The sequence below is a fragment of the Dasypus novemcinctus genome, chromosome 3 (genome assembly GCF_030445035.2).
Source record: "Dasypus novemcinctus isolate mDasNov1 chromosome 3, mDasNov1.1.hap2, whole genome shotgun sequence".
Classification (NCBI taxonomy): domain Eukaryota; kingdom Metazoa; phylum Chordata; class Mammalia; order Cingulata; family Dasypodidae; genus Dasypus; species Dasypus novemcinctus.
In genome coordinates, this window is record NC_080675.1 from 35,313,038 (window position 1) to 35,338,378 (window position 25,341).

Here is a 25,341-nt window from a genome sequence, read left to right on the forward strand (position 1 = left end):
AATAGACATACTCAGTAACTGACAGGATTCCCACATTGAATCCCTGACTCATGGAGTGAGAACTAGTATGGTTGGAAAGGCCAAGTGGAAGCCACTAGAACTTCCCTACCTAGCAAAAGAGTAAACCAAAAGCAATACCAGATTCCTGGAGGAATTGCAGAAATTAGTGCCACCATCAAGGATTTGAAGGATGAGGTGGTGATTCCCACCACATTCCCATTTCACTCTCCTATTTGGCCTATACAGAAAACAGTGGATCTTAGAGGATGACAGTAGGTTATCGTAAACTTAACCAGGTGGTGACTCCAATTGCAGCTGCTGTCCTAGATGTGGTGTCATTGCTTGAGCAAATCAACATGTCCCCTGGTACCTGGTATGCAGCTGTTGATTTGGCAAATGCTTTTTTCTCAGTTGCTATTAGTAAGGGCCACCAGAAACAGTTTGCTTTCAGCTGGCAAGGCCAGCAGTATACCTTCACTGTCCTTCCTCAGGGGTATATCATCTCTCCAGTCCTATGTCATAATATTGTACACAGGGATCTTGACTGACTCTCCCTCCCACAAGACATCACACTGGTCCATTATATTGATGATATGTTGATAGGACCTAGTGAGCAAAAAGTAGCAAAGACTTTAGACTTATTAGTAAGGCACTTGCAGGAGAGAGGATGGGAGGTAAATCCAACTAAAATACAAGGTCCTTCTACCTCAGTGAAATTTCTAGGTGTCCAGTGGTGTGGGGCATGTCAAGGTATTCCTTCTAAAATGAAGGATAAGCTGTTGCATATGGCTCTTCCTACAACCAAAAAAAGAGGCACAATGCTTAGTTGGTCTCTCTGGATTTTGGAGATAACACATTCCTCATTTGGGTGTGCTATTCCAGCCCATTTACTGGGTGATCAGAAAAGCTGATAGTTTTGATTGGGGACTGAAACAAGAAGAGCCCTTGCATCAGGTTCAGGCTGCTGTGCAAGCTGCATTTCCACTTGGGCCATATGATCCAGCAGATCCAATGGTGCTGGAAGTTTCTATGCAAAGAGAGATGCTGTCTGGAGCCTTTGGCAGGCCTCTGTAGGACAATCACAACACAGACCCTTAGGATTTTGGAGCAAAGCCCTGCCATCCTCTTCAGATAACTACTCCCCATTTGAGAAACAGCTTTTGGCCTGCTACTGGGCCTTAGCAGAGACTGAATGTTTAACCATGGGCCATCAAGTTACCATGAGACCTGAGTTGCCTATTGGTGGGTATTGTCTGACCCACCAAACCATAAAGTTGGCTGTGCACAGTAGCACTCCATAATAAAGTGGAAGTGGTATATATGAGATAGGGCTCCAGTGGGTCCTGAAGGCATGAGTAAGTTACATGAGGAAGTAGCTCAAATGCCCATGGTCACCACCGCTGCCATGTTACCTTCTCTTTCCCAGCCCACACCTTTGGCCTCTTGGGGAGTCCCTTATAATCAGTTGACCAAGGAACAGAAAACTCAGACCTGGTTTACATATGGTTCTACACAATATTCAGGTACCACCCAAAAGTGGACAGCTACAGCACTGCAGCCCCTTTCTGGGATATCCCTGAAGGACAGTGGTGAGGTCAAATCCTCCCAGTGGGCAGACCTTCAAGCAGTGCACCTGGTTATTCATTTTGCTGGAAGAAGAAATGGCCAGAGGTGCATTTGTACACTGATTCATAGGCTGTTGCCAATGGTTTAGCTGGATGATCAAGGACTTGGAAGGAACATGATTGGAAAATTAGTGACAAAGAGGTCTGGGGAAGAGGTATGTGGATTGACCTTTCTGAAGGGAAAAAAAACATGAAAATTTTTGTGTCCCACAAGAACGTTCACCAGAGGGTAACTTAAGTAGAGAAAGATTTTAATAATCAAGTGGATAAGATGACGTGCTCTGTGGCTAATGCTCAGCCTCTTTCTCAGCCACTCCTGTCATTGCCCAGTGGGCTCATGAACAAAGTGGCCATGGAGGTAGGGATGGAGGTTATGCATGGGCTTAGCAACATGGACTTCCCCTTGCCAAGACTGACTTGGCTACAGGCACTGCTGAGTGCCCAATCTGCTAGCAGCAGAGACCCACACTCAGCCCCCAATATGGTACCATTCCTCGAGGTGACCAGCCTGCTACCTGGTGGCAGATTGACTACATTGGACCACTCCCACCATGGAAGGGGCAGCGATTTGTTTTAACTAGAATAGACACATACTCTGGATATGGGTTTGTATTTCCTGCATGCAATGCTTCTTCCAAAACTACCATCTGTGGACTTACCGAATGTCTTATCTACCACCATGGCATCCCACAGAGCATTGCTTCTGATCAAGGAACCCATTTCACAGCAAATGATGTGCGAGAATGGGCACATGCCCATGGAATTCACTCTTCTTGCCATGTTCCCCATTACCCTGAAGCAGCTGGATTGAAAGAACAGTGGAATGGCCTTTTGAAGACTCAATTATGGTGCCAACTAGGTGATAATACCTTGCAGGGCTGGGGCAGTGTTCTCCAGGAGGCTGTGTATGCTCTAAATCAGCATCCACTCTACGGTGCAGTTTCTCCCATAACCAGGATTCATGGGTCCAGGAATCAAGGGGTGGAAATGGGAGTGGCTCCACTCACTATTACCCCTAGTGACCCACTAGGAAAAGTTTTGCTTCCTGTACCTGCAACCTCAAACTCTGCTGGTCTACAGGTTTTAGTCCCAAAAGGACAAGTGCTGTCACCAGGGAACACAACAATGATTCCATTGAACTGGAAGTTAAAACTGCCACCTGGCCACTTTGGGCTCTTTGTGCCTCCGAATCAATAGGTAAAAAGGGGAATTACTGTACTGAATGGGGTGATTGATTCTGACTATCAACGGGAACTAGGACTGCACCTACATAATGGAGATAAAGAAGACTTTGCATGGAATACAGGAGATCCTCTAGGGCATCTCCTAGTACTGCCACATCCTATGATTAAAGTCAATGGAAAATTGCAACAACCCAATCCAAGCAGGTCTAACAATGGCCCAGAATCTTCAGGAATGAAAGTTTGGGTCACCCCACAAAGCAAAGAACCACAGCCAGCTAAAGTGCTTGCTGAGGGTAATGGAAACATGGAATAGGTAGTGGAAGAAGGTAGTGATAAATATGAACATCGACCATGTGACCAGTTATGGAAACGAGGACTATGATAGTCACGAATCTTTCTTCCTTGTTTCATTATGATGATTGTATATGTACACAAAATGAATTTGTCTTTTTCCCCAAACTTTCCCCTTACCAAGTTGGTAAGTGGGGCAATTAGGCTAGATAAAGAAATAAAAGGCACCCAGAAAGGAAAGGAAGGAGTAAAACTTTCACTATTTGCTGATGATCTGATCCTATGTCTACCCTGAAAAATTCATAACAAAAGTACTAGAACTAATAGACGAGTTGAGAAAAGTGGTGGGATACAAGATTAATACACAAAATCAATAGTGTTTCTATATACTATTGATGTGATATCTAAGCAGGAAGTCATTTAAAAATCCATTATAATAGTGACTAAAACAATAAAAAATTTAAAAAAGAATATATGATGAAATTTTAATAAAGTTGAAAAAAAATCAGGTTAGAGAACTATATATAGCAAATATATATATTAGATATTAATGCACACACAAAAAAAGACTAGTCAAAATCTACCCCAAAAGTTGTTTCTTAGACCTTGAGGAATTGTGGGTAGTTTCCATTTTATTCTTTGTCCAGTATTTCTATCTGAAAATCACATGTCTGTTGTAATTAGACAGGGTTTTAGTACTTAATTTTTAAAAGTCTTTGAGTCTTCTTTTTTCACCCCAGAGAGCATACCCTCACACCCTTTTGTGGAGCCCAAGGGTCTGAGCACAGGTTGAACCCAGGCACTGAAGTCAGTGTGCAGGTCAATCTGCAAGGCCAGCCTGGCCTGGAAACCAGAAAGGTGACCACCTGAACAGCATGACCCAAAGCCAACTAGACAGAGCTTTATGCCAAGAAATCTTCCCTGCTGGGAAGACAAATTGGTTCTTTTCACAAGGGAACTCCCGAAGGGCAGTATTGCTGGAGGTGTGAAATGTTACTATTGGAAATACAGGACTTGAAGAATCTCCTCATTAACACTAAAATTAGGGTCAATGGCTAATAATCTAGCAGGATTTGGGAAGTAGGGGGGATGGAACCGAACTATGTGGGAGGAGATGAACTAAGGACATGAAAGGGGAACAGAAAAGTTCCCAAAGACAGACTCCTCCTCCTATTTACCTTTTGCCCTACCAACTCAGAACATGATCAAGCTGGGTGCTCAAGTGCCTTCTGCTTTGCCTTTTCTCAGCAGGACCTATGAGCCCCAGGGGAGGGGAGGTACAGCAGCCCAGGCCTTGCCTGGAGGTTTATTTTTCAAAAGATGACCAAGAAATCCACTAACCCACCAATCAATAAATATGAAGCAAAAATTTTTCTGAAGTTCAGTTTACAAAGAAGGATACTTCTGATAGAACCCACATGTTCTGTGAGTTGACTCATGGAATTCTAAAGAATTGGTTGCCTGGTGACCAATATAAACAGCTTTGGAAATTGAGAACCAAGGAAGGTTTACAGACACAAAACAACTTGCTTCCCTTTGAGGACGGTGTTGTTAGAGGCCATTTTGAAGGTAATTCTGTTATACCAGTACCTGAAAGGAGTTTATCAGTGTTAGCTGAACGGTGAGAAGCAGCCTGAGGTAGTTAAAAAGGCACTGGATTAGGCATCAAAAAGACTGGTATTGCCTCAGATATTAATCAGTACTGTGACCTTAGTCACGTCTCTCTGGGCCCCAATTTTAGGATCTGTAAGACAAAAAACTGGAGCAGATTATCTTTATGGCAGAATTTCCAGAGTCATCTCAGAGGCAGTAGCAGATCTGTATGGATATAGGGCAAGGAATGGAAATTAGGAAGTAGAGAGAGAAATTATAAGGGGAACTCTCTGAGGAGAAAGGGGAGCTGGGCAGGGGGAAGTTGAAACAAGGCAGGTTAAGAAGCTGTGTTCCCTGACCCCGTTCTCCCCCCTAACCAATCTCCCTTTACACACCCCATTCATATACTCTTCACACAGCTAATCGATATCCTTTGGAGTTGTGGTTTTTCTAAATTTAACATGCATAAACATTTCTGAAAGCTTGTTAAAAATGCTCATTTCTAGGCTTCACAAGCAGCCTAATGAATCAGCATTCTGGGGTTGGACACAGGAATCTGCATTTTAACAACCTCAGGTGATCTTGAGGAAGGCGTTCCTTTAACCCTAGGACTGTCCAGAAGCTGAGTGCTTCCCTTTTTTTTTTTTTTAAGATTTATTTTTTCTCTCCCCTTCCCTGCCCTCCCCCCAACTCCCCCAGTTGTCTGCTCTCTGTATCCATTTGCTGTGTCTTCTGTGTCCACTTCTATTCTTGTCAGCAGCACCAGGAATCTGTGTCTCTTTTTCTTGTGCCATCTTTCCGTGTGTGTGGTGCCACTCCTGGGCAGGCTGTGCTTTTTTCACACTGGGCGGCTCTCCTTACGGGGCACACTCCTTGTGCGTGGCGCTCCCCTATGTGGGGGACACCTCTGCATCAGCACTGCATGTGGGCCAGCTCATCACATGGGTCAGGAGGCCCTGGGTTTGAACCTTGGACCTCCTGTGTGGTAGGCGGATGCTTTATCTGTTGAGCCAAATCCGCTTCCCTGACTGCTTCCTCTTGCGCTCCATCTCAGAATTCCATGATCTGAATATGTGAATGCGGGTAAGAGCATATTATTATTATTTTTTTATGTGCTCAGAAGATACTAATGCAAAGGTTCATTACTTTTTGGGGTTTTCCTCCATGGCAGTTTCTTTTGCTTTAGTAACAAGGGGAAAAGCAAGATATTCCTTTTTGCATATGTTATTCAGCCCACTTGAACTACTCTTGCAGACCAGGAGGTAGGCAATGGGGAAGGTGACTAGGGGAGTGGAAATGAATTTGGAAACCCTGAAATTCCATCAGTTTTGAGTTTGGCTTCTTAACATTCATAAAATATCATCCTCCATGTTTTATAGTTGGGAAATTCATCCGACTTTAACTGGAGGCATGTGGCCTGACCATTCCAACCCCACTTCTGCCAGTCCAACCCAAATTCTTAGAAATGCAAATATAATATTAGACTGCCTTTTAGAAGGCATGATATATTCAGGGAACTCTATTTGTAAAGGACAAATCAAATAAGATGCAGCTTTCATTTACCCAAACATGCATAATCTATCCTTGTTTAACAGTCAAAATGCGGGTGGTTGCTACTTACAGGATTACAGGGCCTGGTGTTCCTTGATGCCAGTTATTCTATGTCTTATGGTGTCAGTGCACAAAAATACCTGGGACCTGCCACTCCACTTAAAAAAAAAAAAAAGATTTATTTTTTTTTCTCCCCCTCCCCCTACCCCACCCCCACCCCGGTTGTCTGTTCTCTGTGTCTATTTGCTGCATCTTCTTTGTCTGCTTCTGTTGTTGTCAGCAGCATGGGAATCTGTGTTTCTTTTTGTTGCATCATCTTGTTGTGTCAGCTCTCTGTGTATGTGGCACCATTCTTGGGCAGGCTGCACTTTCTTTTGCGCTGGGCCTTACGGGGTGCACTCCTTGTGTGTGGGGCTCCCCTACGTGGGGGACACCCCTGCGTGCCACGGCACTCTTTGCATGCATCAGCACTGCACATGGGCCAGCTCCACATGGGTCAAGGAGGCCTGGGGTTTGAACCGCAGACCTCCCATGTGGTAGACAGACACCCTAACCATTGGGCCAAGTCCGCTTCCCTGCCACTCCACTTTTGATTTGAGAATCCTGTTTGTGGGAGAGAGGGCCCTGCCTCACAATGCTAGTCTAGGAAACACTGAGGCCTGGATATTACGGAGCCTCCAAACTCTATAGGTCCCTCTCTAAGCACCTTTTCTTTTAAACACCTAGTGCCCCAATACCCCTAACTGTTCCTAAAGTGCCTGGCACATCTAAGTGTGGGACCCCAGAGGCCTGCCTCCTAAGAACAATAGTCCATGTTCTAAATCCATAATAATAATTCCTCACATTTATTAATACTTTGCAGCTTTCAAAGAACTTTCCTATATGTTGACTAACTTTGAACTTCATATCGACACTAAATTAGAACTAGTATCAGACTCTATTTTAAGACTGGGATATTAAATTACTTGCCCAAGGTAAGATAGCTGGGAAGTACTGAACCTGGTCTACACCTGTCTCCTGATTCTACATCCAGGGCAAGTTTCTTTGAACCAAACCTTACAACTTTTCTTCCTGTCCCCAATCCCTTTCAAAACAGATCTATCATGTTTTTCCTTCCTTCTCAATATAAGCTATCATATTAGATGGTAATAACTATTCCTTGAGAATTTATAACTGACAGTGATAATATGGTATTCTTTCTGGGATGTTTACATTGTAACCAAATATTCTTTATGTCACAGGCTAAAGGGGATATATCTGGGGACACCTAAATCACTCCATATAGGTAATCATCTTGGGGTGAAACCATTTCTCATCCCATTTCCTAGGGGTTTAGGATCAAAATGCCCCCCTGGCTTAGGAGCAAGATATTGATACACTGATATGTTAAGAATGGTAAAATGTTTTGGTAGAGCAATACATAAGAAAGGAGAACACTACTATTGTTTTCATTTGACAGTTCATTTTAATAAGGAGTGAGCATTGTTCCAGGAAAAATAACACATTATGATCACACTCTTACTCTTGCCCTAATGTTTCTAGTCCAACTTTTTAAATGAACTATTGCTGCCATGTTGCCTTCGTGGTTGTGAAGAGACAGAACAACTAAATTTGGTCTCACGTGCAAAGATCCCTGTAGGGGTATCATATTAATGTGTGATTTAATTTGAATGAGCTTATCAGTTCTAGTCAATGTCTAGTCAATTGTCTAGTCATTGCCTAGTGACATCTAGATGAAAGCTGACCCTTAATAGAAAGAAGAACACCAAGAAGTCAAATTTAATACATGGAAGACAGCAGAATAAATCAAGCCCAAAGGAGAGATGGTATCCTATGCTGGGCATTGTGAAAGAAAGAGAAATCAGTCAGATCTGGTTTGCAGGGGCACATTGTGCTTAGGGCAGGAGAAGCAGGAATTGGCATTAATCGAGGTAGAAGAACATGGAAGCTTTCATCTGTGTGAGGAGATCGACCTGCCCCTGTGAGTGGCAAGGCTAATACACTGAGCGGTGCAGAGTGGGGGAGAAGCCACAGCCAGTGTGGCACAGAGGTTAGTGCTCTGCAGCTGGAACCTAGCAAACTGGGTTTGAAACCTGACTCCTCCACATATGGGCTAGGTGATCTGAAGCAATTTACCTACCTCCCTGAACCTCAGCTTCTTCCCATAGGAAATGAAGATCATAATCTTCCCTATGTAAATTCCATAGCACAGTACTCCCCAGTTGTTAGTTCAAGTCCATTATTAGGTCAAGGAAGTTCTTCAGAAACAAAACATTATATCTAAGCATTTGTTCTCTATAGTACTTTCCAAGCTAGTTAAAACCTGGAAAAGTCCTGCCCAATTATTAGGGATAGAGGCAAGGCCTTTTGCCCACATGGCAAAATATTCTGCAGCTTTAAACATTCTAGCAATGAAGACTATATAACAATATGGAAAAGTGCTGGATGATTCTGAAGGACAACAGAGACAGGAGATGTGGTCCTTAGGCAATCCAGTTATAAAGCCAAATGTTTCACAATGTGAGATATCATAACAGCAAAGGTTAAAATAAGCGGTATGAATTAAGTGTGATATTTAAATTCAGGTCATGGTGGCCTGGGGTAGTCAAGAAAGGCTTCATGGAGCAGGTAGGAACTGAGCTGAGCCTAGAAGAATGAATGGGATTTGTCTCAAGTCTCGAAGAAAAGAAAAAAAGGCTATTTCAGGTACGGGGCATAGTCTTCCACTGTGTAGAAGGAGACATAAATACCCAAGGGAAGACCTAGGAGACTTATCAGGTCAAGATCATATTCGTGGAGAACCCTGAATACCAGGCTGAGTTGTCGGAAATTTATGCTATAAGCCTTTTGAACAGAGAGAAAGCAACATTTGAGGAGAAACGGGGAACATGGTGCTGAAAAGCAGTAATCTCATATAAGATAAGGGTCTGAGCTTTGAGGATGAATGTGGGAACTGGAAGCACGGGTGTGATACAAAGAATATTTAGAATGTTACGCCATTTCTTTCCTTTTTCCTTCTAATCCACATGGCTAACCGCCTCCCCCGCCCCAGTTCCTCCTGTCCTTTACACAGGTGCTGGATCATACCTCCAGGCTCTGCTGCTGGATCTGGCAGTGGGGAAGGTGGCATTTGCTGAGAAACAAACATGAAGAAGACCCCAAAAGGAAAGACCTTTCTTTCTCACCGTTTCCACCAGTCACTTCCCCCACGACTGGGATGGGGCATGATTTTCTGCTACTTCAAGCAGAAAGGCAAGGAAGGGTGTGCCTCCATCTCCAGTGTGCCTCCAGCCTCCTACTGCAGCCTGCAGCACTCTGCACACCTCAAGAATCAGTATTTGAAGAAGGCCGCTGCAAACCTTACTTTTTCACAGGAAGTGGTGTGGCAACGTGGGCTGCCCAGTATTCCTTACAGCCAGTATAGCTTTGACCACCTCTATAACACAGACATCATCCAACCTCCCAAGATTAGGAAGGCCCGACCTGAGAAATCTGTCAGTGTCAAGTTCTTGGATTCCTCAGGTCCCTCAGCAAGGGCCACCTCCCAGCCTGTGAAGAGAGAAAGCTCTGCCAATCTTAAAAAGAAGCAGAAGATACCAAAAACAGCAAGAGCAGTCCAGGAAACATCTTTCCCTCATATCCTTCGTCCCTGTAGGGACCCAACTACACTGGGTCTGCTACTTTCTCCAGATGTGAACCTGGAAGAGAGGGAAACCTGGCTTCCACCTTCTGAGAAGGAGGCCAGAGCCTGGGAGGCCATCGTGCTAGAAAAGATGACCAAGCGCACGGCCCGCTGGATCCAGAACAAGCGCCCTCTAAGGACTGGTGTATCCCCCAACAAGTGGCAGAACTTCCTGCGCCAGCAGTACGACTGGAGCCACATCCGGGATGAGCTCACCTCTCCCAGTGACCTGGAGCTCCTGAAACTGTTGGAGGAGGAAGAGACAGCAGAATTTGAGGATCAAAGTATTATCCTGCCACCCAAGGAGGAAGAGAAACCGGAGCTGCTGCTTCCTGTTTACTACAGGTAAGCTGGATGGGGCTTCAGGCTTGCCTTTGAGATTCCCTGGCTCCCCTTCAAGGACCCCTGGGTGGGCTCACACTCATTTCAGAATGCACTCTTCCATCAATCCCTTGTGTTCATCACCAATCTACTCTCTGAGTGATTTCTTTAAGTATGATTTCTCAACCTTGGTACTGTTGATATTCTGGTTGAATAACTGTTATGGGGCTTGCCCTGTGCGTTATACGATGTTTAGCAGCATCCCTGGCCTCTACCCGCTAGATGCCAGTAGTAGCCCCCAGTTGTGACAACCAAAGATGTCTCCAGATGTTGAAGAAATCACCCCTGTTGAGAACCACTGCCTTAAAGAGATCACTTCTCAGTCTCCCCCAGAAGACTTTGCTCTTCTTTTGATTCAGTTACTGCCCAGGGTATCCATGGTGAGAAATGTGTAAGTTTGAGGTTGGGCCTCACTTTGAATAAGGCGCCAGCAAGTCACTGACTCAAAAAACTGACCAGCAGAAGGGCAGAGGACTAAATACAGCCCAATAGAGTGGACATGTCTCAGAGATTGCTTCTTTCTCATTTGTAGCTAGAGGGAAGCCTGGAACTAGCATAATATCCCTGAGTCCCCAAAATGAACTAAGGGTAAATGAAAAACCACTGATGATTCCTTTACTGGACAACTATAAATTGTTTTCCTGCTACTTTGTCAGGTATTCTGTGAAGTGCTAAGAATAGAGTATCTAATGACACAGATGGCCCCATTCTTTAAGGAGTTTTACAGCTCCCTGCTGGGGTGAATGAACATTAAATAACCACACACATAATAGATAAAGTGAGGTAATGGAGCTGTTGGGTTTCCTTCCCCAGGTCCATAAAATCTCTAAGGGTACCAAATGTTAAAAAAGGATTATGCTGGGAACAGGGATGCTCTATCATACTGCTCAGGCACTGCAGAAGGAGTGGCTACATCAGTGGAGAGGGAGGGTGGCTGTGGATAGGCCCTTCTGGCAGCTCCATGTTCAACTGGCACTTTGGTGGCAAGGCCAAGAGCTAAACACAGGTGTTCATTAGATGCTCATGTGTGTATGAGCTGAGCTTAAAGAGGGAAGGGAGTGAGCTGTGGACATGATGGAAAGGAGAGGTCCATCTCCTACCCTTTCTCCCTTCTCCTCCCCTTCTACCCCTGCCAAGATTGCCCAACTACTTGCCACAAGTGCGGACAGATGAAATAGTGCCCAGCAACAATAAAACCACCGAAGGTATCAATATGAAGAGGCGCAACTACCAGACTCAAAACGAAAGTTCCTTCCGACAGGTGAATCCTCGAGCTGGAAAGTTTGCTTACTCCACGGACAACACCTTTGAACAGGAGATTTACTTTGGTAATAGATTTGGGGGACTGAGGTGGGGGCTGAGGTGGACATGGAGCGGGGAGGAGGAAAGTAAATGGGAGATGGACATTGTAGGTTCATGGCTTATATTTGGATGCAATCAAACTCTCACCCTTCGGAGACCCAGGTTTTCATGGCAACATCCCCTGGTTACTAGCACAGGAGGTGGGTGGAAAGGGGTAGTGGCATTTGGTATGGAGGGAATAGTTCTCTCACTTCCCCCTTTCTCTAAACCACTATCTTACCAGGATGTGAGGGAGAGTGGGATTATAAAGCAGGCAAGATTTGATTTTGGAAACAACCTTCATCTTCTCTATATACCCTTCTCTATTCTCTCACCTTGAGACTGTCCCCCAGTGGGGGAATGTGTTGGGGGGGAAAAAACCACAGGCTTTAAAATAAGGCAGATCTAGATTTGAATCCTTATTTAGTCATTTCCTAGTAACCATCAGCAATTACACATCCCTCTGAGCCTTATGTGCCTTATTTATAAAACAATGTTGTATTAGTCAGGGTTCTCTAGAGAACCAGAATCAACAAGAGATATCTATCAATAGTATGCAATTTTAAAAGACTCTTTCATGCAGCCGTGGGGATGCACAAGTCCAGGTTCTGCAGGCAGGTCGTAACCAGGGGCTGCAGTGAAAGTCCAGTGAAAGGCAAGTTCTGGGAGATGTTGGCTGTCCAAAGACAAGCTGGGAAATTCTCTCCCAATGCTGGAATCACTTCCCCTTTTAAGGCATTCAACTGATTGGGTTAAGCATCACTCATTGCTGATGGCAATCTCCCTGATGGATGTAATTATAACCAGCTATCTATGATTTACCACTGCAGTAAAGTCAATGTTGACTAAAGTCCATAAATGCCCTTGTATTACAGTTAGCCCAGTGCTTGCTTGACCAAACAGCTGGGCAAATTACCTGGCCGAGTTGACACAATAGCCTAACCATCACAAATGTTAACGAAAATGTGCTTCAAGTAAAGAGTAAATGAGAAGCATTTATAATGCTTCTTGCCCAATGCATGGAATGTAGAAGATGCTCAATGAATGTCCATTACCCACCCCTTCCATCTTCTATCTTTTAGATGCCTAGGTTTCTAGGATACCTTATCTAGGTCTGCATGTTCCAAGCTTTTTTTAGTTCTCTATCCTTGTCTTGCTCCTGAACTGCTGTCAGCTGAAAGTCTTTTTAAAGTGTTAGACAAAATTATTCAGGCTAATATATTCATGACCATTCGAGATTAATTAGATATCCCCCTTCCTAGGGGACAACACCTATAGATTAGGTTCTGACTTACTGATGGAAAACATCCCTATCCTAGGCTACCAGGTCTCTCAGAAGCTTCTCTATGAGACCAACAGCTGTGACATTCCTAAGCAACAGTCACCTTCAAGTGGTGCCCCCACATCATGGTAGACCAGGGCAAAAGAGAATTGGGTCTGATCCTGGTGACTAGAAATCCAGAAAAAGAGGCAGGAGGGAGGTGCCAGGGAACTCACTGATTTTATGTTCACAGACAAAGTCAAGATCGTCCACCAGACTAGTGCAAAGAGAGACCAAATATTCCTGGAAAACCTCAATCAGTATCATAAGCAGCTGTCTAAGGTCTTCCCTGAATCCCCAGAAAAGTGGAGCTCCCAGCCAATTCCTGAAGCATGTAAGCAGGAAGCTGATAATGGGGGGTAATGATGGAAGTGTGGCTATTTCTTTAAGGTCTCTGGTTCATGGGCTTGGGTACCCCCGGCATCTAGGTGAGTCCCTGTCTACCAACTATCATCTCATAAAATTATAAAATAGTCACTGCAACAAGGAAGAGTCTCAATGGAGTATCCACTCAATTGAAATCAGATATAACTTAGGTATAACCAAGTAGTTTGGGGCCAATAATTACCAATGAGGAAAGTCCCATCTTAATGCCTCCAGGCTTGGAAGTATATCAAACCTCCAACACAGTCCCTTGTACTGGTTCTACCTTCCCACTCCATACCCAGGACCATTACTGCCTCAGGCCCAAGAGTCCTCCTCTGTTGTAAATGTCTGTTTCACAAGTACATCATTCTTCATTCTGTAAGACAATTAGGTTAAAGAGAAAGGAGGTGGCCAAGAAATGAGCTTATGAAACAAAATGTGCCCATTCTCCAAGAGATTATTTCTACACTTCCCAAGATTCCTTTCTTTGCAGTGTCACTGTTCAGATGGGAACCCTGACTAACAGAAACTAACAGCAGCAGGGATCCATTCCCCACCCCCCCACACACACACACCACCACAGCCTCAAACCTCTGTCTCTGGTGCTGCCTCGCTAGGCAAGAGCCATGATGAGGGTGGAGGAGGTGCTAAGGACTGCGGCTTCCCCCAAACTCACACACCCTCTTTCTTTGTTACGGACCATAACTATGATGCAATGGATAAAATATCCCAGATAGGTCTTGGGTGAGGTCTTGGCAAGCTACCTTCTGGGGCTTCAGGTACTTCATTAAAACTGAAACACTAATCATTCCTAAAGCAAGACACCTCTGTGAAACTTAGGAGATTTTGTTAATATGCTTTGTAAACCATTAAGTGTTGCATAAACTCAAGGCATTATCGTTAGGATACTACCTTTCTATGTCCTCACCTCTGAAAACAGACAAATCCATAGAGACAGAGAGTAGATTAGTGGATGACAGGAGCTCAGAGGCAGGGGTAATAGCTATGGGGTTACATTTAGAGGTAAAAAAAAAAGGCTCTAAAATTAGATGTTGGTGATAGTTGTGCAAATCTGTGAGTATATTAAAAACCATGAAATTGCACACTTTAAAAAGGAAGATTTTATAGTATGTATATACTATAAAATACGAATTATATCTCAAAAAAGCTGCTACTAAAAAAAAAAATCCTCTGACAATCTTCTGCAATTACAGAGGCTTTCAACTGCCTACCTTTCATGCTTCACAGGCACTTTTTCCCTATACCTGCCCTTAGGATACAGGACAATTAATGGACTGGTGCTGTAGGAGTTTTTACTCCAAAGTTTTTTGTTTGTTTTGTTATTTATTTGTTTGTTTAACAGTAATTAAAATTGATCTGGAGGAATTGAAGTCAGAATAGTATTATATTCACACCTTCTTATAACCATCTTATTTATCATCTCAGGAAATGAAGTTAGGTATGAAAGAACCTAAAAAATGAAAAATTCCTGGGCCATATACATGGTGGTAGATTTTTTTCCTTCGTTTTGTTTAAGCTGAAAACTTGGATGATTATTTCTTTAAAATAATGAAAATTCTCAAGATAAGAAATGTATTTATTACTACATAACTTTCAATTCCCCCCAATTTTTATGGAAAATGCTCTTGGATGCCCAGAATAGCATTACAGATTCTTTATATACCATGCACAGGTTGTTCGGTACAAGTTACAATACAAGACATCATTTGGTTCCACCTCCAAAGTGTACCACACCTTTTAACCTAGAGAAAATGAAAGAGTTCATTCTTTTTCTTTCTCTTTGTGTGCTCCCTTTAGATGTTTCTTTTTTTTTTTTTAAGAAGGTACCAGGCATTGAACCAAGACCTCATGCATGGGAAGCAGGCACTCAACCACTGAGCTACAACTGCTCCCCAATGAGAGTTGGGTTTTTTATTTTTGTTTGTTTTTAAGAGGTACCAGGGATCAAACCCAGGACCTCGTACATGGGAAGGAGGCACTCAACCACTTGAGTATATCTGCTTACCACTTTAGATGATTCTTTTTATTGCCCTCTCCCTTTCCATCCTCCCCCACCACCACCCCCGCCCGCCCTGCTGTTTTTACTCTGTGTCCATTAGCTGTGTGATCTTGTATCTATTTCGCTAGGATTCACCAGGATTCGATCCTGGGGATCTCTGATGTGGAGAGAGGTTCCCTGTCACTTGCGCCACCTCAGTTCCTGGTTTCTGTTGCTCCTCGCCTTGACTCTCCCCTTCATCTCTCTTTTGTTGAGTCATCATCTTGCTGCATGACTCACTTGCACGGGTACTGGCTCGCTGTGTGGGCATTCCTTTACCAGGAAGCCCAGGAATCAAACCTGGGTCCTCCCATATGGTAGGCAGAAGCCCAATCACTTGAGCCACATCCGCTTCCCTAGATGATTCTGATGTGAAAATTGGTTGGAAAGTGTGTTCCTACCAGCCTACAACTCAAAAGACTGGTCACGAAGTAGATGTTGGCAGTTGTATTTGTTTATTCTATCATAACTATAAAAATATTTTGTGTGCTGCCTTGGTATCCATCTTACTGGGCTAAGTCACTTTGTTCAATACTGACCTTTGGTCTAGATAAACAGGAACTTCCAACCCAAGGGTGTAAGCTCCCCTAGAGCCCAGACCCACAGCTGTTCTCAAATGATAAAGTAACCTTCCTTGGAAGGAACAGAAATGCTTGATAGTGACAGATTAGAGCCCTCAGATCCCCATTCCCTTTTTGTGTGTTTTTGCTTTAAACTAACCAGTCTTTAACTCTCCCAGGAAATCTACTCACATCCACCCCTGGGCCACAGTAAAAGCACAAGCCCACAGGCCCATCTCACTCTGCCTGTGTGTTTCCCACCTGCTGGTTAAATCCCCCAGGCCAATCACATTTCCCATAGACCCTTCATGTCTCTCTGGGACTTGTGAATAACACACTATCTTTCCTCATATGATATGGCCTTGGACTCCCATTATGTCACAGCTGATCTCCACCCAGACTCAAATTTAAAATCCAACATAAAAAATTCAAAACAATTTCCACAGAGCTTAAATATCAGAGTTTCAAGACTTTGTCACCACAAATCCACTTTTACTCCTTGAACAAGGTGAAATCTCTTCCATGGGAAGGATTTCAAGTAGGCTGAGAGGAAATGAACAGGAAGTGTCATGTGGCAAAATGTCTACTCAGCAATCTGTCTGGACCTGGGTTTGCAGTTTCTGGCTGCAAGCATCCTGCACTGCCAAAGAAGGAAGCCCTCAGCAGGGTGACTAAGCTCCCCAGCACGGCCGCAGCTACAAAGCATATTTGGAGGATATGCTCTGCATGAGCATCTGGGCTATGCTGTCCTGGAGTCTCACAGTTCTCTCTTTACATTAGAGTCAGAAGTGTTATTACTATCCTTGCTTAAATGAAGGAAGAGATTCAGAGCAAAAGTAAAGAGGTAAGAGTTGGAATGAAATCTTGGAAGAAATAGAAATGGCTGACTGTGACAGACTGCAACATAAGACAGAGAGACAATGTGTCATTGAATTTATTAAGTTTGGAAACGTTTTCATCTCTCTTTCCTTCTCCTTTTATACACAGCTTTGTTTCTGAGCATGAGGCTTTCTGAATCTGATACTGTGGAGGATATTAAGTCCTGAAAACATAACTAGAACTATTTTTATATTACAACTATATATTTATATAGCTATAATATTTATGGTGTCTTCTCAAATTTCCAACTGTTACTTGTCTTAACTGGGTACAACTCATCAGAGGTGCTAAGATCTTTAAAACTTGGCAGCTTGTAGCACCATTACTGCCCCAAAATTAAAAGCATTAAAAGGAAAATTTATGAATTCCAGGAAGATGGCACTGGAGTAGGTAGGTAGGGCTTAACTCTCTCACAAAAACAATGGAGAAAGGGCCAAAAGCTGTCCAAGGGACCTACTTTGGAGGTCAGCAGACCAGGACAGTGCTGCACAATTCCCAGGAGGGTGAGGGACAGAGAGACAAAGAACCTGAAACAAGCATGGATTACCAAACCCCTGCAGCGGCCGAAAACACCTCCCATTCTTTACCCTCAAGATATTTAGCCAGGGTAAAACCCTGAACTACTGTAGCCCACTAAGAAGGGAACAGCGGTCTTCCTCCCTGTCATGGAGAGAAAAGGGAGAGTAAGTCAGAGGGCTTCTTTTCAGTGAATCTGGCCAGCAGAGTCTGCTTTGAGTCTTGGCTCTGGCCAGACGAGAAACGTGAAAGCAAAGGTTGAAGGAAACACCTCTGTGGAAAGGTTCACCAACAGCACCATCTGCTGGCTAGTCTGAAAACTGCAAATAGAAAACGGTTTTTAGGTCTCTCTCATGCCTCATAGGAGAAAATCTGTGCCCCATTAGTGAGTCCCTGGCCTGATTTTTATAACTTAAGCTGGTCAATTTTAAAGACTTAGAATAAGTTGAACCAAAAATCAAAGAAGAGCTGTGAAAAAAACTAGACAAGAGGGAGAAATTGACCATCAGAGTAAATTCACCAATATATTCAGATGCCTAGACATCAGCAAAAAATTACAAGTCATATTAGGAAATAGGAAGAGATGGCCCAGCCAAAGGGACAAACCAAATATCCTAAAGAGATACAGGATATAAGACAACTAATCAAGGAAAATCACACAACTAACCTTAATCAATTCAAAGAATGGAAAGAAAATATGACTAAAGAGATAAAAGATATTAAGACACTGGATGAGCATACAGAACAATTTGAAAATCTGCAAAGAAAAGTAACAGCTCTTATGGAAATGAAAGATACAATGGATGAGATTAAAAATACATTAGAGGGAAGCAGACTTGGCCCAATGGATAGGGCGTCCGCCTACTACATGGGGGTCTGCGGTTCAACCCCTGGGCCTCCTTGACCCATGTGGAGCTGGCCCATGTGCAGTACTGATGCACGCAAGGAGTGCCATGCCATGCAGGGGTGTCCCCCGCGTAGGGGAGCCCCACGCGCAAGGAGTGCGCCCCATAAGGAGAGCCGCCCAGCGCAAAAGAAAGTGCAGCCTGCCCAAGAATGGTGCCACACACATGGAGAGCTGACACAAGATGACACAACAAAAAGAAACAGAGATTCCTGGTGCTGCTGATTAGGCTAGAAGTGGTCACAGAAGAACACACAGCAAATGGACACAGAGAGCAGACAACTGGAGGGGGAAGGGGAGGGAAATAAAAATAAATAAATTAATAAATAAATCTTTAAATATATATATATTAGAGGAATATAAAAGCAGTGGTTTTGAAGACAGAACATCAGAACTGGAAAAGACAAGAGAAGAGAAAGAGAAGAGAATGGAAAAACGAACAGAGTCTCAGGGAATTGAATGACAGTGCAAAACGCACAAACATACACATTATTGGTGTCCCAGAAGGAGAAGAGAATGGAAAAGGGGCAGAAAGAATATTGCGAAAATAATCACCAAAAATTCCCCAACCCTTATGAAAGATATAAATATCAATATCCAAGAAGGACAATGTACCCCAAACAGAATAAATCCAAATATACCTACCCTAAGACACCTACTTGCAGAATGACAAATATTAGAGATAAAGAGAGGATCCTGAAAGCAGCAAGAGAAAAGCAAAGCATCATATACTAGGGAACGTCAATAAGACTAAGTGCCAATCTCTCATCAGAAACTATGGAGGAGAAAAGAAAGTGGTATGATGCATTTAAGGTACTGAAAGAGAAAAACTGCCAACCAAGAATCCTGTACCTGCTAAAACTGTCCTTCCAAAATGAGGCTGAATTTGAACTCTTCACAGACAAAAACTGAGAGTATGTTACCAAAAGACAAGAATTATAAGAGATACCTAAGGGAAGAGTGCAGCCGGAAAAGGAAAAACAAGGGTGAGAGACTTGGAGAAGAATGTAGAAATAATTAAGATCATTAGGAAGGGTAAATTAAAGGGTAAAAAGACAGTTAATAATATGATATGGGCAGCAGACTTGGCCCAGTGGTTAGGGCATCCGTCTACCCCACAGGAGGTCCGCAGTTCAAATCCCGGGCCTCCTTGACCCATGTGGAGCTGGCCCACGCGCAGTGCTGATGCGTGCAAAGAGTGCTGTGCCACGCAGGGGTGTCCCCCGCATAGGGGAGCCCCACGTGCAAGGAGTGCACCCCATAAGGAGATCCACCCAGCGCGAAAGAAAGTGCAGCCTGCCCAGGAATGGTGCCGCACACACGGAGAGCTGACACAAGATGACGCAATGAAGAGAAACAGATTCCTGTAACACTGACAACAGAAGCAGACGAAGATGCAGCAAATAGACACAGAGAACAGACAACCGGGGTGGGGGGGAAGGGGAGAGAAATAAATAAATAATTAATTAAATAAAATTTAAAAATATGATAACAGAAAGCCAAAGGACAAAATGGATGAAGTAACTAATGCCTTTACAGTAATAAAATTTAATGTTAATGGCTTGAACTCCCCAATGAAAAGACACAGACTGATAGAATGGATTTTAAAATATGAGCCATCTATATGCTGTCTACAAGAGATTCACCCCAGATGTAAGGACACAATCTGACTGAATGAGAAAGGTTGGAAATAAGATATTCCATGAAAACAATAACTAAAAAAGAGCTGGAATAGTGACACTAATATCAGACAAAATAGATTTTAAATGAAAAACTGTTATAAGGGACGAAGAAGGTAATTATATATTAATAAAAGGGGCAATTCACTAAGAAGAGATAATGATAGTAAATATTTATTATGCACCTAAAACTGGGTGCCCCAGCATACATGAGACACATACTGGCAAAACTGAAAGGAAAAATAGATGTCTCTACAGTGAAATTGGAGACTTCAATATACCACTCTTACTATTGGGTAGAACTTCTGGACAGAGAATAAATAGAGAGCCTGGATAATATGGTAAATGAACCAGACCTCACAGACATTTATAGAGCATTGTACCCCAAAACAGCAGGGTACATATTCTTTTCAAGTGCTCATGGATCCTTCTCCAGAATAGACCGTATGTTGGGTCACAAGACAGGTTTCAAAAAATTTTTAAAGACTGAAATTGTACAAAACACTTTCTCTGATCATAACAGAATGAAGATGGAAATCAATAATGGATAGAAAAAGGGAAAATTCATAAATATATGGAGATTGAACAACACACTTCTAAACAATCAGTGGGTCAAAGAAGAAATTGCAAAAGAATTCAGTAAATATCTTGAGACAAATGAGAATGAGAACACAACATATCAAAACCTATGGGATACTGCAAAGGCAGTACTGAGAGGGAAATTTATAGCTGTCAATGCTTACATTAAAAAAGAAAAGTTAAAATTGAAGATCTGACTGCACACCTGGCAGAACTAGAAAAAGAACATCAAACTAATCCCAAACCAAACTGAAGGAAAGAAATAGTAAAGATCAGAATAGAAATAAATGAAATAAAGAAGAAGAAACAATAAAGTCAACAAAACCAAAAGTTCGTTCTTTAAGAAGACAAATAAAACTGACAAAAAAAGAGAGAAGACACAGATAAATAAAATCAGAAATGCAAAGGGGGACATTACCACTGACTCCACAGAAATAAGAGAGATCATAAGAGGATACTATGAAAACTACATCTCAAAAAACTTAGACAAGATGGAAAAATTCCTAGACACACATGAAAAACCTACACTAACCCTATAAGAAATAGAAGACCTCAACAAACCAATCAAAGTAAAGAGATTGAAACAGGCATCAAAAAAATTTCCCAAAGATGAAAAGCCCAAGACCAGATGGATTCACAGGTAAATTCTACCAATCATTCAAAGTCAATCTAATTCCAATCTTGCTCAAGCTCTTCCAAAAAATTGAACAGGAAAGGACACTACCAAACTCATTCTATGAAGCCAGCATCACCTAATACCAAAACCAGATATAGAAACTACAAAAAAAAAAAAAAATTATAGACCAATATCTCTAATGAATATAGATGCAAAAATTCTCAACAAAATACTTGCAAACTGAATCAAAAAGCACATTAAAAGAATTATACACCACAGTCAAATTGGTTTTATCCCAGGTATACAGGTGTGGTTCAACACAAGAAAATCAATTAGCATAATAAACCACATTGATAAACTGAAGAAAAATCACATAACCCTCTCGATTGATGCAGAAAAGGCATCTGACAAAATACAGCATCCTTTCTTTTTTTTTCCAAGCTCAACTGTATCCAGCTTTATTAAAGATGTTTTTCATAAACAATCATGGTATTTCAGGCAGGACATGGGCACACAATCATCAACAGTATACAACAACTTTCAAACTCCCTTCTTCAATGGACTAACAAAATCAGAAAGCCACTATAAAACCCAATGAATCCTTCATTTAATGCTCTGAACAGGGGAAATTTAGAGTGAGGGTTGATATTTCACATTTAGCATGTTGTTTAACAACTTTTCATGAGCCGACCCTGACATTCAGGAAATGAAATGGAAACAGCAGAATTATCCACACTGTAAAATAAGGAATCACTACTCTTTTGAGGGATGCCAAATTGCCTGACATCCTGGTAACCAAGTTTTTGGGGGTCAGGCCCCAACAGTCTCTGGGTTTGAGTCAAATATATGCTTAAGGCAGAGAGAGAAAAGAGGTCATGAGGACATAAAAACGAATTTTAGTTTTTCCACACCACAAGGCTTCTGTGCCAAGGTGAATAAAGTTTACCAACATCAGGGATTCCCTTCTCCTGGGAGTAAAGAGAAAGTCTCAAAAAAACTAGAGGGGAAAGGTGTTTTCTCCCCTATCAATCCAGCTTCAGAGGTATCTTATTAGTGGCATTTGCCCTTTCCCCAAAAAACAACCATGAAGTGTTCTGTGTGCTAACAACATAGCTTAAAAAAAAAAAGTAAAATAAAATTATGCATTTTTATAAAACTTGATAAAAATTGGATTTCAAACTGTACAGTCACCAGAAGTACACAGTTATCAAAAATGCACATACTTCACTGGGCATCGCCAGCATCTTCAGCTTTCTGTGCCTGGTCTGTTTCGGCATCTGTTTTCTGCAGGGTTATTCCCATCCTTGCCAGCATCAGCTTTCCCTTTTTTTTCCTTTTGGGCACCTTCTCTCCCTTTTTTGTAGGGGCCTTTTTATTTTTTTATTTTTTTAAATTTAATTTTATTTATTTCTCTCCCCTTCCCCTCTCCCCCTACCCCGCTCCAGTTGTCTGTTCTCTGTGTCCATTTGCTGCATGTTGTTCTTTTCGTCCACTTCTGTTGTTGTCAGTGGCATGGGAATCTGTGCTTCTTTTTGTTGCGTAATCTTGTTGTGTCAGTTCTATGTGTGTGGGGCTGCCGCTCCTGGACAGACTGCACTTTCTTTCGCACTGGGCGGCTCTCCTTACGGGGTGCACTCCTTGCACATGGGGCTCCCCTACGCAGGGGATACCCCTGCGTGGCAGGGCACTCCTTGTGCGCCTCAGCACTGTGCATGGGCCAGCTCCACACGGGTCAAGAAGGCCCGGGGTTTGAACCGTGGACCTCCCATGTGGTAGACGGACATCCTAACCACTGGGCCAAGTCCGCTTTGTAGGGGCCTTTTTAGGCTTAGGTTCTGGCTTTGGAGGAGCAAGTATAGCAGATAACCATGCAGATCTTCTCTGTTGTTTGTCCTTTACCTTGGCTTTATCTCCTTTAATGTCCCCTTCAGCCTTTCTCTGGGGCATGGTGGCAGTAACCAGATGTGGGCACTGGACGCAGTAATGCAGCAGCACATGGGCTTCAGTCAGTCCCGGGGACGTTCTCACCTCTTCACACTGCTTAGACTTCGGAGATTTATATTCACAGCATCCTTTCTTGGTAAAAACACTTCAAAAGATAGGAATAGATTGAAGCTTTCTCAACATGGTAAAGTGCATTTATGAAAAACCTACAGCTAGCATTGTACTCAGTGGAGAACGACTGGAAGCTTTCCCACCAAGATGCCCACTGTTACCACTGTTATTCAATATTCTGCTAGAAGTTCAGGCTAGAGCAATTAGGCTAGATAAAGAAATAAAAGGCACCCAAATAGGAAAGGAAAAAGTAAAACTTTCACTATTTGCTAATGATATGATTATATATCTAGAAAATCCTGAAAAATCCAAAACAAAGCTATTACAACTAATAGACATGTTCAACTCTTAGTAGATGGGCAGCTGCCAAAGAAGTGAGATAGGTCTTGTTTATACTTATTCTTTGGGTGTTGCTTGGAATAAATGGTAGAAATTGAATAAGGAAGAGGAGAAAGGGGGCTTTTTTTTTTTTCTAATATGGGGGTTGATACTTTTTTCCTACATTTATACCAAGTTAGGGTTTTGAAGGCAGCATAGACTGCCAAATGCAGTTTTGTATGGATTGCAATCAGTTTGGGACATGTTTTTCTGCGATACTGGAGAATTTTACTTCTTAAAAAGGTATTTATGTTATCCTTTGCTTAAGAGAAAATCTTTATTAGGTCTACACCTCCATCCTTGATCTTGTTAGAGATGTATTTTGCTGTTAACTGGGTTAAAGAGTTAACCCTGACATGAGTTTGGTAATGAAAGATTGCTGAAGTTAAAAAAAAAAAGGAAAATTTAATGAATTAGGATTTAATGGCCAATTACATTCTACTTTAAATTGAGATATATCAACTACTGAATTTTTATGAACAAGCCTTGTTACACATAAACATATCTACACTCCTAAATATTTATTAAACTTATTAAACACTTTGTATACATTTCAAATTTTCCTCGAAATCTCTCTTCCTCATGGCTTTACCATTTCTGTAGTTAAGAATTTTCATAACTCCCTACGAACTTAAACTCAGTTCCCTATATAATCATGGGAAAATTCATTCTCAAGAGTTTTGTTTTGCCTCGGTGTTAGTTGGGAAGGGAATCAGGATGCTGGTTGGGAATGCTACCGGGCAGGGCAGGGCAGGGCAGGGCAGGGGGGTGAGAAGTCCTCACACTGCCCTGTTGGCACAGCTTGCAGGCCCAGGAGAGGACTTTTACGCTGGACTGCTTTGCCCATCCCCGTCAAGGATCTACTACTGCAAGTGGGTGAGGAAAACGTGCCCGTTAAGACCAGGAGACAGAAGAAACAGGCACCACTGAAGGAGAACGTGACCTGGGAAGTGGGGGTCCTGCGGAAGATGCTGCAGGAGTGGAAGAATGCCTGGGCTCTGAGTATGTGAAGGGAGGCCCTAAGGGGTTTTTTTGTTTTTGTTTTTATTTTTTTAATTTTCTTTCTCTCCCCTTCCCCCCCCCCACCCCATTATCTGTTCTGTGTCCATTTGCTGTGTGTTCTGTGTCCGTTTGCATTCTTGTCAGCATCTGTGACTCTTTTTATTGCATCATCTTGCTGCATCAGCTCTTCGTGTGTGTGGCGCCACTCCTGGGCAGGCTGCTATTTTTCACATGGGGCAGCTCTCCTTGCGGGGAACACTCCTTGCACGAGGCTCCCCTAAGCAGGGGACACCCCTGTGTGGCACGGCACTGCTTGCATGCGGCAGCACTGCGCATGGGCCAGCTCACCACACCAGTCAGGAAGCCCTGGGTACTGAACCCTGGACCTCCCATATGATAGGCAGACACTCTATCGGTTGAGCCACATCTGCTTCCCTTGGGGTGTATTTATGAGGGTGGTTCCACCCCTCTCTTATGAAACATAAAAATCTTGTTGCCTTACCATGGCCAGACTAGTATTAAGAGCCTTACACACAATAGATATTAGATGACTATTAGTTGGCATATATTTGGGTGCTTTCTGCATGGGCAGGAGAGAGTGAAATCATATCCCCATTTTACTTCAGTAATTTGTGAAAACTCACTACACTTGGAAATCTTTGGAGGCAGTGACCCTATCTTACTCATCTCTGTAACTTTATGTTCAATAAATATATGTCCAGTAAATGATACATGAAGGGTACGATGAAGTATGCTGCCCAAGAAATGTAAATGTAATG

General features: G+C 42.7%; 1 protein-coding gene across 2 annotated transcripts in view; it reads left to right on the forward strand.

Annotated features, from left to right (window-relative positions):
* The first annotated feature begins 4,586 nt into the window (after nt 1–4,586).
* HEATR4 (HEAT repeat containing 4) overlaps nt 4,587–25,341 on the forward strand; it is a 216,331-nt gene continuing 195,576 nt past the window's right edge. For both annotated transcript variants that reach the window (XM_071213803.1, XM_023587850.3), the window contains exons 1-5: nt 4,587–4,669; nt 9,297–10,271; nt 11,445–11,635; nt 13,163–13,303; nt 24,362–24,562. In XM_071213803.1, the coding sequence (XP_071069904.1) occupies nt 9,391–10,271; nt 11,445–11,635; nt 13,163–13,303; nt 24,362–24,562 (1,414 nt within the window). In that variant the 5' untranslated portion in view covers nt 4,587–4,669; nt 9,297–9,390. The remainder of the gene's footprint in view (nt 4,670–9,296; nt 10,272–11,444; nt 11,636–13,162; nt 13,304–24,361; nt 24,563–25,341) is intronic.